The 15,093-nt window shown below is 40.9% G+C and overlaps 1 protein-coding gene across 1 annotated transcript in view; it reads left to right on the plus strand.

Annotated features, from left to right (window-relative positions):
* The window catches only part of LOC137912811 (bifunctional heparan sulfate N-deacetylase/N-sulfotransferase 4-like), a 30,544-nt gene that overhangs the window by 6,674 nt on the left and 8,777 nt on the right, over window positions 1-15,093 (plus strand). The window contains exons 2-5 of the mRNA XM_068756951.1: window positions 1,170-1,257; window positions 2,132-2,286; window positions 3,574-3,759; window positions 8,551-8,679. Of these exons, the coding sequence (XP_068613052.1) occupies window positions 1,170-1,257; window positions 2,132-2,286; window positions 3,574-3,759; window positions 8,551-8,679 (558 nt within the window). The remainder of the gene's footprint in view (window positions 1-1,169; window positions 1,258-2,131; window positions 2,287-3,573; window positions 3,760-8,550; window positions 8,680-15,093) is intronic.

Here is a 15,093-nt window from a genome sequence, read left to right on the forward strand (position 1 = left end):
GTGTGTGTTTGTGCATATCTCTATGTGTGTGTGTGTTTGTGTGTAAGAAGCCACTAAGATGTAGAGGATGTCAAAACAGGGGAGACATGGGATCAGATTAGGGAGCTGTGCACATCTGTCAGCATGCAGCCATCGTCAAAGCCATTGGATTAGACCTGATGAAGATACTCTGTACATGCATGCTTATATATTTATATGTTTGTGACACACAAATGCATACATACACACAAATTCACAGAGATAGCAGAAGAGATAGTGAAGAGAGGCAGAGAGTGAGGGAGAGACTGACTGGAACTGATTCCTGACTGTGACATCAGCTATTCAGGTCTCGTAAATCAGGCAGGGTTCCTGGGGATCGATTAAAAGCAGCATGACAAAGATTGATGACAAACATGTGGCACATAGCCCGACAGAAGACCTGGAGAGGCTGAAATGTACAAAGAATTATAAGAGTTTCATGCTTAAACAAAAACATTTGTGTGGGGGCAAATGTAGATGAATGCAATGTGGGGTGGGAGAATACAAGGGAAGCTGCAAGCGGAGAGAGGTATAGAATGGGAAAGAGAGCGAGAGCGATCTTTCCTCCATGCTGCTTCAGCCTTCCTTTCAAATTAGAGCAGCCCCGTCTCCTGAGAATGTGACATTTTCATGAAGCAAGCGAGGGAGAGAGGTTTGGGGAAGGGTAAGGCGGGGTGTGTGTGTGTGTGTGTGGGGGGGGGGGGGGGGGGGGGGGGTTAGAAGACAAGGGGGGCACCTGCGAATACTGTGAGGTGGAAGAATAGACGGGCTTTAGAAAGGAAGGGAGAACCAACACGGGAGCTCGGAATGGATTGAGAGAGATAGGTGGGATTAGGTAATGTAAAGGATGGAGAGAGAGGATGATGAGAAGGGAGGAGTCGGGGGGGGGGGGCACTCTAGCCCACACAATCCAGAGGCGACTAATGCACTGACCTTCATTAACTCGTATTACTGTTGCTGTGTGTGACTGTGTGGGCGAGAGTGCAAATCTCTTTAGTTAACACTCATTACAGAGACTTTGGTTAAATGCCAGTAAACGAATGAAGTCATTAAATAAGGAGAGAAAAACCAGCTTCGTACTGGAACCACACACTCAGGTAACTTTATATCTATCTATCTATCTATCTCTCCCTCCATCTATCTATCTGCAGGCTCTTCTTGATACTCAGAGACAGCTGCGTTCTCAAATCTCCAACTTTACCTTCAACCTGGGCTTTTCTGGGAAGTTCTACCACACCGGTGAGTTCTGTTTATAGACTTTCCATAAATAACTCACCCATACGCTGCCAGACCCACACAGTATCTGTATGAAAGATTACTGGGAAAATGATTTGAATTCAATCTTGGTTATTGTACATAAATCAAATGGTACAGGAATGTTTTATTTAAATAAAAACTTCTCGTTACTTGCTGAAATTATGTATTTACAGTAAAATTAAAATTATTACATTGGCATTTATTAATGATTTGAAAATGTGTTCATTTGCAACCCACTGTTGGTCTAATTGAAGTTCTGTAGTACAGAAAATGTGCCATATCAAATAGAAACACTGCAGGCTTCACTGCTCTGTACAAAACAAAATACCTCGCTGTTCAATGAGAACCTAATTATTTCACATTTCTGCCAGACATCTTCATATAGTGAGGATGTATCTGTCAAATAACGTTTTACACCTTAATGTTATCCAAATAACTTAATAATCACTTTGTTAGTTCTTAATGCATGGAGGCACTTCATGTCGATTCATGATGGAAGCAAAGGAGTTTCCTGCATCGCAGTAGCTCCAAACTCCACTTTTTATTTACAGGAAAATATATTTTAATAACTACGGAATCAATATTCAAAAAGCGTCAACACCAAACTAGTTTTATTAAAGAAAATATTTTCTCTGTGGAGGTTAATCAATCCCACGTGAGCTCTTCAGCTTAGCCTTAGTGTGTGCATGTAAAAATTCATCATCGTGAGATATTTTTTATAAATTTTTTTAAAACCTCAGGCCATCTCTAGCTTCAGAGCCTCAGATTAATATTAATTCAGACATATTTGATGCACCACAGCGCATATAAAAATTCCTTTTGTCTTTGCGTGTTTCTGCCTGTATGTGTCTCACAGGCACTGCCGAGGAGGACAAAGGGGATGATTTGCTGTTGAAGTATGTGGATGAGTTCTGGTGGTTCCCCCACATGTGGAGCCACATGCAGCCTCACCTCTTCCACAACGAGTCCTCCCTGCTGGAGCAGATGGTCCTCAACAAGGAATTTGCACTGGTGCGTTGCACGCACAGACACGCACACACTCCCGTGTTTTGCAGCTGTCTACTTCATTGTTGCTTCTTCTTCTTGTGGGTCTTTTAATGACACGCTCCTCCCGTGATTGCATTTCCTTCAAGGACGTCTGTTGCGCTTTGTAATTGTCATTTACTTGGCAGAGCAGCATTGAGCCGTGATGTTCGCAGCTCAATATATCAGAACCGTTTTCACTCTGAGACTGGTCGAAAAGAAATGTATTTATGTCACATACGATAGATAGAACATAACCTTAGCTGGGTTATGATCTTCCTCTGCCACAAACCACAGACACAGGAATCAAGGGTATGAGGCTTCTTTCTCGCTGTACTTGCATTCCTATTTATATGCAACATTTAAAGTGGTTTGCAATGAAGAGATGCACCTTCAACCTGGATATGTCTACAATCTTTGTTTTCTGGAAAACACCTGCTCCAGAAAAAGTCCCATATCCAGTTCCATTGAACAGATTTATTTGTATTTTTTTTAACAAAATCAGATCACTTGTTCTCATTCCTGATGTGTATTTCTGAGTAAAAAAGTATTTTATTTTTATAATACAGCTAACAGGCAAATAGACAGACCAAATTGATTACTTAACCTTCTTGCCAGCATTAAACAAAATATTAATATTGCAGTTGAGAAGTGTTGCACGCTGTTTAATCTGAAATGTACAAAGTCAAGCACTTTTGTTGCTCAGCTCCTGCTCATTTTCCTGTTTTTTTGTGTGTGTGCATGTGCCAGTTAGCAAATATGATTTGTATGACGACCTCAGAGTGTTGAGGATTGGGGGAAGGATGGTGCCGGTTCATGTTGTTGAAGGTGAATGCGATCATAAAATATGATCCCTCACCTCCACTGTAAACACACACACACGCACACATGCACATTCATTCTCCACTCCTTCATTCCCTGACTGCTGATGCTTAGCTTTGACAGTGTGTGTGGGTGTGTGTCAGAGCGAAGGACAACAGCATCACTCTGCGATGCATCCACCTTCACACCTCCTCACATACATAAGACTTGCCAAAAATACATATGCAATTTTCTTTTCTTTTTATTTCCATCCCGAAGGCCAGTATTAAAAAAAAAACAAAAAAAGACACACTCCAACCATGTGCTCCAAAGTCAGACTGTCATCCCTGTGTGTTTATATCTGCAGCCGTGTCCTTTGTCAGCGATGTAAATGTTCTCAATATCCTGTTTATCTTTATATCCCCCAACATATGAATGGCAACACATTAATGTCCTTATGGCCTCCACCCGCAGGAACACAACATCCCAGTGGACCTGGGCTATGCTGTGGCCCCGCACCATTCAGGCGTCTACCCTGTTCACCTGCAGCTGTACAAGGCTTGGAGACGTGTGTGGAACATCCAGGTCACCAGCACTGAAGAGTACCCCCACCTCAAGCCTGCCCGCTACCGCAAGGGTTTCATCCACAACAGCATCATGGTGAGGCGACGACACTGTTTATTGAACGTCTGAGCATCGGGTGCATCAGCATTGCCACAAGGGCACACGTGTACACTCTCATCCACATCCGTAGATTATTTTGGATGAACTGACATGTTTCTGCATGCGGACGACCAATGACATGCGCTTTGTTCATCTGAATGCAAACAAAAGGGTTTGGTTGCACTTTGTTGTCTGACATAAAGAGGTGGGTCAGGTCAGCCAGAGCAACACGCTGAATATCACACAAAGCACGTTCTTGAAGAATCCCTCTGCTGCACATATACTTCGCCGTAAGACGGGACCTTTGATCCATCCCGACTTTCACGGTTCCCACCAGGAAGCAATATCTTCATGCGATCTGACAGAAAATAACAGCATGACTTTGAAATTATTAGGCTAACTAAATCAAAGTGAGCTTAAATACAGAGTCATTTATTCACAGCAGTGTTGTGGCATTCTTTTATCTTACTTTGAAGGGCTGTATTCCGATCTCTTTGTTCAAGCAAGTGCTCTCGCTGAATAGTAAACGGTGTGCTGATTCTTTCTTGTGGCCTTAAACAGAAAATCAATAATGATGGTCTTGGTGTGTTATGTTTGTGTGTCTGTGAAATAAATTGTTTGACCTCATCCCACCCATCTCTATGTTAATGGATTTTCCCGTAAAAATAAGATACCTTTGCTTTAGGTGTTGTTGCACATTTCAGTACTCATACTGTATATGTGCAGGATTTGCATCGGAATATAAGGATCTCAAAGGAAGACACGTTACACTTTCATTGTCCAATTAAAAAAATCAATCAATCAGTCATCGTTTGAGAGAGCAACACAATATAATCATGTACCACATGTACCTTTGCAAGTTATCTTCATCCAGCCCTCTCCCTCCTCCTCCTCCTTATTATTCACCTGTCAGTCAGGGTCTTTATTAAAGTGCTCAAGTGATTCCTTATTGACAAAAGAAACAATCACATCTGACAACAAAATTATCAGTCAGCATTGCTGTGCTGTATTTTGGGTCTCGAGAAGTTCTTTGAATAATCAGTCACGCCAATTTCCAAATCCGTCCCAGAAGTTTGCTTTCATATTTTTTTTTGACAGGATGTCACAGCATCATAAAAGACAGTCAGCAGCTTAATTCTACTTTATTAAAATACAATAATATGACAGTTTGACAGGCTATAATGTGTTATTGAACATGATCAATATTAAATGTCAATGAATCACAGAATTAAATAACAAGCCACAGAATAAAGCATACGTTCAATATATGACAAATCACAAAGAAGTGGGGGGAAAGCAGGAGAAACAACAAAGGACGGCACAGAAGAAAGGAGACAAACAAACTGTTTGTTTGTTTTTCTTTCAGAAGAGGAAGTAGAGGCTCACGTGAAATTAAATTCCAAAAGAAAATTTACTCAAGCTCCACCATCAACCCACTGATGACTGCTTCTGTTTTTGATCTTTCAAATAAAACTCAAGGCAGCAGTTTTTATTTACTGGTACAAACTTCTTGTTGGAAAGTTTTTGACTGCACATTTAAAAATACATTAGGAATTGGGCCCCGTTGAAAGCTAATGATGTAGTGAGTTTTCATCAGATTCTCAGCTTTGTCAAGAAATTTGCATGAATTGAAACACCCATCGCCGCTGCCCTGCGCTGATTCAAAGTAGTTTATATGTTCAATGAAGAAATAAAAGGCTTCACTGTTCATTATGGTATTCTTTAAGGATAAAGTAATTAGGATTCAATTCAATCTCACCACTAACTGTATCCCTGAAGCCTTTTATCTCTTATTCTGTGATATCGTACAGGTTTTGCACTAAAAACACTTCCTGATTGATGGACTTTCAAAATTGTTTTTGAGTCTTGAAACAACCATGTATAAATATATATATATATATATTATATGTCACATCAAGGCCTATTTAGTATCTGTTCTGGTGCTTTCAATCATATGATATAATCTTCAACAGCAGAAAGAATGTATATCCAAATTCTCATTTGGTTGTTTGTATATATGCACAATTTTAAATTATTCCACCACAAACCGCCCAATAGGTTTCCAATAATTCATATAAACCCCTGGCCTCTCATAAAGTTATGAGACCCATTTTCTTTATCTTTCAAGTTTTTTCGCTTCCAATTTGTCCACACAATTTGTGTCGATGAATCTCCTTCACCTCTGCCTCTCGCTCCGTCTTTGTTTGCTCAGAGGAGAACAGGAAGTTGTCCTAAGGCTGTGAAATTGGTGTTTGGGTGTCTGTCAGCAGATTGAGAGCCACCCACTGGACCCACAGTATCAGAACAAATCAGACTGAGATATGGGATTGTGACTTTTGTGTGTGTGTGTGTTTCTGCGTGTGCACAAACATACATACTTGTGTGTGTGCATTTTGTGTATTTCTTTTTTAAAATGTACTATATCAGTTTGAGCTATAGCTCTGTGGATAATTGGTTTGGTGAAATAGTGCTGAGTGTCTATAGCTCTGGTGGCCTTCTCTTTCTCTCTCTCTTTCTCTTTCTCTTTTCCTCTCCACTCCTCTCTCTCTCTCTCTCTCTCTCTCTGTGTGTGTGTGCAGTGTTTTATAGATAAACCAATATCTGCACTTCCAGACTTTACTCTTTATTTCACAGAGAAGTGCTCCACATGGAGCACACAGTAAATATTCCCTTCTCTTCTCTTCCAGTTTCACTCATTGCCTATTAAACACTTCATTTAACACTGTTCACCTGTTTAAATCTGTGAAATATCTTTATTTAATTTTAAATAAATTCACATGGCTATCTAACTCTAAGTGAATGCTATTATTTCAATCAAGTTCAAAAGGTTTTTTGATTGCTATGATGTCACTATATTTCATAATTGCTAAAACACATTTCTTGAAACCTTCACCCATTTTCTGAAATCCTTAAACACAAATCCAAATAAATAAATGAATCAATGAATCAATCAATCAATTTACATTCACAAAATCCCAGTGTTTTCTAACTAAAACAAGCCATCACATCACAAGCACTGTTCTAGTGTTCAGTTCATACACACTGCAAGTAAAAATTCATTCACCACCACCGAGCTTTCGTTAGACACTCCAGAAAATAATTTAGGACACAGTATCTTGACACAGTAAATTGTCATTTTTAAAGTGATAATAGATAAAAAAAACTAAATAGAAAGCAGGTTCAATGTCATTGAGATTCAATCTCAATGTGGTGAGGTAATGTTGGCTTGACAGTTCCTCCTGACTCTTGGCTACAGAACAGCAGTAAATGGTGTGCTGCTATTTCCCCCCCAATGATGGAATTAGAATTCAGATCGGCACTGTAAAAAAAAAAAAAAAAAGTCCTCAATCAAAATCTCACTGAGGTAAAAGCAGTCTTTGAACTGAAGACAGACACTGAAGGTTCTGTGATCAGCACAAGCTTTTTGACATGCCCCGAGGGAACATGACGGCGCTCACGATCCCGTCAGGTCTACGTCGACCCGAAAATAGCACTTTTGCTGAAATTAGATGTCTACTGGGGCCGTATTTTGTCTGAGCACATTATTAAAGTTGAAACAAGTTAGCATGTTGATCACTGAGGATTTACCGGTAAATGTTTGCTGTTTTTGCTGTGGTCTGTGAAACCTTTTTTTGGGGGGTGAATACAGAAATGTAGCCCTGGCTCAGCAAAGTGAAACAGATGAGGGTGGAATATGGTAATTACTAAATCTTTTCATGCACAAATTGTAAAAAATTGAGTCGGGTGTTTTTTCTTCATGGTTATTTACCGCTGATCAAATGTGAATATGTGCAGAAGAGCATTGCTTTCCAAAACTAATTTAAAGGAAAAGTGTATAGTGAGACCACGGCAGTGGAAACCATCCCATTTGCAGCCATCATACACTTAAAAAAGATTTCAGATTTTTTTTCTTCTAAAAAATATGTTGCCCGTACTTAAATAAAAGGAAATTATGAGCAATTGATCGCCTGTGGCCTCTGGCAGCTCCGGCGATCTAGCCCGCCTCATTGATTATACTTTATGGGTTTAGCAGAAAAGTCACATGCTTGTGGAAAGTTAGAAAAAAACAGTGATGTGTCACTTTGCATTAACAAAGTCATAACACCTCTGAATGCAGCAGCAGTAACGGGAGCAGTCACAAGTCTGAATGTGGCACCTCCTGTTTTCTATGAGTTTGTCATTACACCCGAATTCAAACGACAAATTAACAACTTTCTGCAAAATTCTCAGCTGCTGTCTCGAGAGATTTTCTAGTCTAGGCCAACATCTTGCGTTTGGTGGCATCATAACTTGCCGACAGTGTTTCGCGCTTATTTTTAGACACAGGAAGTTGACTTTGTGTGTAAAGTACAATTAGTAGCAGATTTCAAAATAAGGATCACTTTTCAAACTAAAGGACTCAAATTAAATAACAACCACGTATTTAACATTAAAAATCAAAGAGCAATTAAAGTATCCGATGGTTGGATACCTGCGCCGTTTCGGAAACCAGCGACTGGAAGAATGTCGCTGTGATAAATTGTGAAACAAACCAATAAAGAAGCACATAAACAGATTAACAATTACAGCAGATGGTAGTTATCAATTAACATCACTGCTGCATGAATGCATGTTTAGTGTTTTAATAGCGCTTTTTGTATTGCTCCTGATTTGCATTGCACATAAATAATTATAAAGTATAATAATAGTGTTTTGTATTTTTAATTACTGATGATTACCATCTGCATATCATAATGAAACCGAACTTACTAAGAACTCCACCTTCTGCTTCTCCATGCGTGTATGTAGGTGCTCCCCCGTCAGACGTGTGGCCTGTTTACTCACACCATCTACTATAAGGAATATCCTGGTGGACCGAAAGAACTGGACAAAAGCATCCGAGGAGGGGAGCTTTTTCTGACTGTGCTGCTCAATCCGGTGAGTCAGAGAAACAGAAACGTTACACCCGTTCACACAAACACGCGATCAAACACACACTCTTGCACATGTACAGTAAACGGGTACAGCGAGTGAGAAACAGGTAGGACTGTTCCTTTCTATTTTGATTCCTCCAGCCCAAAGTGTCATCAGCTGACTTTCCTGCTTTCTCTTTAAAGGTATCATCCTCTCTGTCTTGTTCATTATTTTCCATTTTTGCTTTGTGTGTCCATCTCTCTCTCTCTCTTGCTCTCTCTGTGTGTGTGTGTGTGTGTGTCAGTCTGTCTGTCTCTTTTCTTGTTGGGAGGGGCTGCTTCTTGCGGTGAAGCTGTGTTCATCTCCCCACTTTAAATTAGGTCTCGCCACAGGAGGGGGGGGTGGGGGTTGCCTACATACACACAAACCTGCACATCTTCCCACTCTCACTTACCCCTGCTGTGTATGTCAGATAAACTCTATTCTGCTTTGAATTGAGGAACAGAATCAGGTTTTTGGTGGCAGTTAAAATCATCCATCCCGCTCACATGCGCTCAAATTCATGTAGATAAGCAGGTAAGATGAGGCACATAATTTCCCGGAATTATCCTGGACCAATCTCTCTGAAACAACACATGTGCGCACACAATGCACAGAGTTGTTCATCAATTGATTATTTGATTTTACCGGTACTTGATTATTATATCTTTTTATTTCCTGACATGTTTCCCTTTTTCCTTTAATTTCTGTCTGTGTGTCATTCTGTTTTTTGAAATTCCATGCTGCTTTGTTCATTAGGATGTTTTTCTCTTCCACTCTGTCTTCTGTGCCGACGTTGTACGACAGGAAAACATATTGATCTACTCTGAAATGACAGAATTAGCTTGTATCCAGTTCAAAATAACTGTTTTCCTTGCTTCTACTTTATTCATGTAAAATAACACTTATTAATTTTGATTTACGTTTCCTGATGCAGGAACAATGTATTCTTTTAATAGTTGACAGAGAAATATGTGGTTGGCTTGAAAAAAAAAAGCTTTTTGAGTGAAGTGAAGGTAAGATTCTTTTGGGTGCCTTTTTATATGAGGTTGAGAAGGAGATTAGATTTCAGAAACTTTGCAGGAGTGGAGACACGCAATTATCAACACGTTTACTAGGAATGGAATTTAAATCTCTGACTTGTTCTAGCATAGTTTATTTTCACACTTCTCCCTTCCCCCTGTAAAACATATCCGGTACAAGTTATCACAGGTTGGTTGCAAAATGCCCTTTCATCCATAAAATTACATTCAAGAACTCCAAAAGCAGCTTCTCATATGATAACTGAGCACCTCCAGAGAAAACTTCTACTCCTTGCGCTCACGGCACAAAATGATCCGATAAATTTCCCAGAGGCTCCATGTATTTTCAGTCAGTTTATAACATAAGAGTGATTGAGGTTTTGTCAGTAAATGTATTTAACAGTACTTGAATGTAGCTAACAGATTATTACCATAATACTACTTATAAAATGAACTGCAATGTTATACTGTAGGTAAAAACCTTTCATGGCTGCTTAATGCAAAGCTTCTTCACTGATCTGCATTCACCTACAGAGGTTACCATGAAGGGCAAGAAGCCACCTGCTCATCAGTGCACACATCAACGGAGCATGTCGGCTGCGGGACCTTTGCATCAACCCATCTCTGTAGCTCCAGCTTTTATTATCACCCAGTAGGGAATTTTCTGTGAGCCCTATACCTTTAATCAAACTGGATCGACAGATTCAGCATATTACGTGAGACGATCGTATGACATACGGGTCTCTTGGAGTCTATCCCAGAGGCGGGATACACCCCGGATGAAATGCCAGCTCATCACAGAGCCCATTTTTCAAGAATTGTTTTGACTCAGTTTTCTTAGCTGTCTTACAAAATGCAATTTCTCTTAAAAAACAAAACAAAACAAAACAATAGAAGCAAAATCAGATAAACATCATATAACTCAACACCAATATATGCAGGACATCGTAATATATTATGAAGTGTTGAAGTTAATTAAACACATTTTTCAAACAGAAAAGAAATTTCTGAATGAAACAATTAAATAATAAAAAGACAATACATTTTCACCCAAATCCACAAGAAAAAAAAGATATTTATTTGCGATTGAATGCTAGGTTTGGAAAGTGTGTGTCTCCATTTATATGTGTGACCATCGCTGGCTTTGTAAAGGTCAACGGACCTCTCATCACAGGTGATGTCTTCTCAATGTGAGCTCACAAACCAAGATGGAAGTCTCTGCACGCCCACTGCCCCACTCTAGCACTCTCATTTTCTCTTTGAAAGCCAGAAACACACAGGGGATAATTACATTTTTTCCTCTGTTTCCACAATCTTTTGTCCTCCTTTCTCATTACCTCCCTTTAATCACCAGTGTAATAAGAGATGAAACTGTCTTCTTGTTTTATCTCTTAATGAAGAGACCTTTTAAACATAAAAGCACTTTAAGCACCAAATAATAGCTGTCTGCCATTACGTAGTCCTTACACACACACACACACACACAATTCTTGCTGTAATTCCTTTTGCAGATGCAAAGCCTTCCTTGTGTGTATTTTTTTTTAAAACGTGATCAATATTATTCCATGGCTCTGTTTTACGACCCTTAGGGGTTTCTATTGTTCATGACTTTAGATCACATTTTGCCTATGAGGGCACATATACATACACTGTGTGAGTGTGTGTGTGTGCATTAGTGTGCATGTTTGGATACTTTTGCATCAGTGTCGGATGCATCAAAGATCATTGAGCTCCCCGTCTTGCATAAGCTCGACCATTGATTGAATGACCTAGACTCTGCAAACAGCCAATAGGGCACAAGTAATTTCCCAATAAATGGCCAGAGTGATGGCGAGGCAGGAGATGGGGTGTGGAGCTCTGGGTGGGGGGGGCAGTAGAGAGACAAGATGAGCAGGGTGCGAAGGTGGCAGACGGATTCAGATTTAATTTTCAGGTCACGGCATCTTGAGTCACTTGGGAGTCCAGACACACACAGAGAGGAAACGATGTGATGGTACACAAACACTAAAAGACAAACACACACCAATGTCTGCGTGGCAGCATCCAAGCATCTGCGTATGTGTGTATGGTTTCATAAATGTGTGTCTAGCTGACACAAGCAGAGCTGTGGACATATATCAGGGCTGGCATTTAGCGCTTAGCTCTGCCACTAAGCATATTAGCCAAACACCAAATATCAGCACAATCTGCCTCCCTCCCAGCTCACTATTTTACGCACCCTCCATCCCTCATGGTCTGTCTGCTGTCCAATTCTCTGGTGGCATTTCATCACTCTCCATCTCCTTCTTGTCTTTATTTCATTTTAATTTTTTGGGTCCCATTTCCACTACTTACTTCCTTTTCTTTGGAGTCCTGCTGATTGTTGACTTTGACAGCTCATCAACCCAACACACAAGATTTCCAATGCACACACGTACACACACACACACAGACACACACGCACACACGCAAATATACATAACTTTACTAAGCTTCCATACAAACAGGAAGAGAAATTACAAAGCGAGAGCAAGGCAGTTTAAGGCAGCAGGATCGAACAGGCCAGAAGATGCTGACTGGGGTGGGCAGAAAGAAATGATTTGAAATCATGAGCCGGATTGACGTTCATCTGTCAGTTATTCACTGATAGAAACAGAAACAGCGAGTTGGACTCTGCAAGATGAAGAAAGACAAGAGAATGGGAGATAGGCTGGTTAAGGAGAGAGAGAGAGAAAGAATCCAGGAGCGGGGCGGCCTAGGCTTCTATTTAGTAGCAATAACGATTCAATCAGGGAGAAATGTATGTGGAACTAAGTGGGCCGTAATGGGAAACAGGCTGGTAGCGAGGTGAAGGAGAGAAAAAGCAGGACGTGGATCAGAAGAGATAGATAGATAGCGATATATAGATAGAGATATATAGATAGATAGATATATAGTAATGATAAAAAAAAGAAATCCATGCTCAGGAAACTAACCAATTTTTTTCTAATGTGCTGCCATGTTCGAGGTGATTGGATCTTGTCATCAACTCAAATACATAACTAGTGGTTTTCTTAATCTTCCCAGACATGACTTGTGTGTGTGTGCGTGTATTTGGCTTTGGTGAGCTTGTGCGTGTTCACACAAGCGGGGATTTTGAAGAACATTGCTCCATGTTGGACTGACATGCTTCATCGGGGCATCTGGGTCAGCATGAGATCGGGGAGAAGCGGGGGAAAAAGAAACGTGGAAGTGTCGACGTTTTGGAGCAGATGAGAGCGTGTGAGAGGAAGACATTAAAATGATGACAGAAGAGGCAGGAAGTTATGTCGGAGCAACCAGAAGAAAAGACGAGGGGCATGGATTCAAAGTGGGAGGCTCTGGGGGTCGGTTTTTATTATTCTCATGTTTATGCTTAAATCTCAGACGAGCTCCAAGTATGATTTAAGTTCAAATCCAGCCTTAAATTATTCACACATGAAAAGGCCCACAAGGGACTCGTGAATTACAATATTCAGGAACGAAGTGTACCGTGTAGATCGCAAAGAAACCATTTACATGGCTCGGTTAATTGAATTCTCAGCCAGAGTGACTGCTTCAGCAGATGGGTTGGAGTTTTACGCCGTGTCTCTAAAGTAGCTTCTTTGTTTTTACTGCCAAGGTTACTTTCTCTGTGTTCTCTCATCTCTCTGCACTTCTATTTCTCTTTTGTCTACAGTTCTCCAATCACAAACACCAATCATCTTCTGCCCCCCCCCCCCCTTTTGTTTAATTTGGCAGCCAGTGCTTAAGTCCATAATGAATGTCTCCCTGTTCAATAACACTCTCTCTCTCTCGTTCTCCCTCACTCTCGCCCACAAACACATACATGCAGGATGCCACATCCCCTCAAAGGCATCAGACCTCACATGATAATGAGCGTCACGATGTGACATGAACACAGCAGAGACCGGAAAAACGACGGTTCTCATGTGACTTGAACAGGCAAACTGTGAACAGGTCACGGCGTTTCAGTCCCCCATAAAAGCACAACAGAAAGCTGCCATTCCCCAAGCTAGTTAATTCTCTTCTTCAGTGTTCACCAGAGAGTACAAGCTAAGTACCCCCCCCCCCAGCATGTCGCCTTCATGTGTTTCCTTTGTCCCTGCGCCATACTTGTGATTTCATAGCTTCCAACTGGATAGCGTGTCATCGCTCTGGCACCGCACGCTGTCTTGAATATTTTAATTCAGACATATCACATTTGTATTTTTTCCACTTTGCTGTCCTATTGAAAACAGCTAAAAAAGACCCACAACAGCCACGATCCATGGAGGCTGTGAACATAATAGTGCCCGTCTGTGGGCAAAACCATGGGTACACATATAGGAATATGCTATTATATAACCCTAACCTTTTCTAAAGTAATTTATGTTCATAATATTTTATGTGTTATGTTATTTATGCACCCCCCCCCCCCCCCCATTTTAAAATTCTATTAATATGAAAATGATGCATTTTCATTTCCTAAGGACTTTGATATCCTCTTCTTAGTTTTCGTTAGTACTATTTAAATATTAACTTCTAATTGACTGATCGTTTGTAAACGCTGGCATTCATGCAAACTCACTTATTTAGATTTTTGTGGTGCCTTTAAGGCCTCCGTGTATTGACGATTGACGCTTCGTGGTGGTTTTGGCGGCGATGGTGGTGTGGTTGTGTGGAGGGTGTTGCATTATGAGTAATTGGGGCGGAGGAGCAAGTAAACATGCCTTCCTGGCTTGTGCATCTGTCGCTCCTGCGTGGTGATACGTTGACAGGAGTTCCATATATTTCTCAAAGAGGCTGATGCAAGGTAAGGAAGGCTGCATTCTGCACTGTTGTTTTGCTTGGAGTGAGATGGATGCACATGTTTGTGCTGGCATACAAAACATATCTATTAGCAATTACCCAGAGATGCAATCACAGAAATGACTCTGATATGTCCACCATTGGATCGCTCTCTTCCCTCTCGGTTGTGCTGCGTGCCATAAAAGTCACACGTGTCCGAAACCACGTAATTTGCGTGTCTCTTTCTCCCTCCCAGGGTGTCGCTCACACAGTTACACACTTTCCTCCCATCAGTATTTAGGGGGCGATCAGTATTCAGAACAGCTTTCCAGGTCAGCCGAACGCTGATGCATCAGACCCTGACACTGTGTCTCTTTGTATCTGTGGCAACCTTCAGCGCTGAGGAGGAGCTCTGATAGGGTCCCGTCCCCGGGAAATTCACGGTTTGCGCTTGTGTGTGTGTCTTTCCACATTTGTTCAAGAGTTTTTGACATTCATGTGCATTTTCCCAAATGTACTGATACCCAATCCATGCACAACTGCAGACACAGACAGACACAGACAGGCTCACATCGTCCAAATAATTCATATCTTAATGGCTGATGGTACC

This window comes from Brachionichthys hirsutus, unplaced genomic scaffold (assembly GCF_040956055.1).
Source record: "Brachionichthys hirsutus isolate HB-005 unplaced genomic scaffold, CSIRO-AGI_Bhir_v1 contig_247, whole genome shotgun sequence".
Classification (NCBI taxonomy): Eukaryota; Metazoa; Chordata; class Actinopteri; order Lophiiformes; family Brachionichthyidae; genus Brachionichthys; species Brachionichthys hirsutus.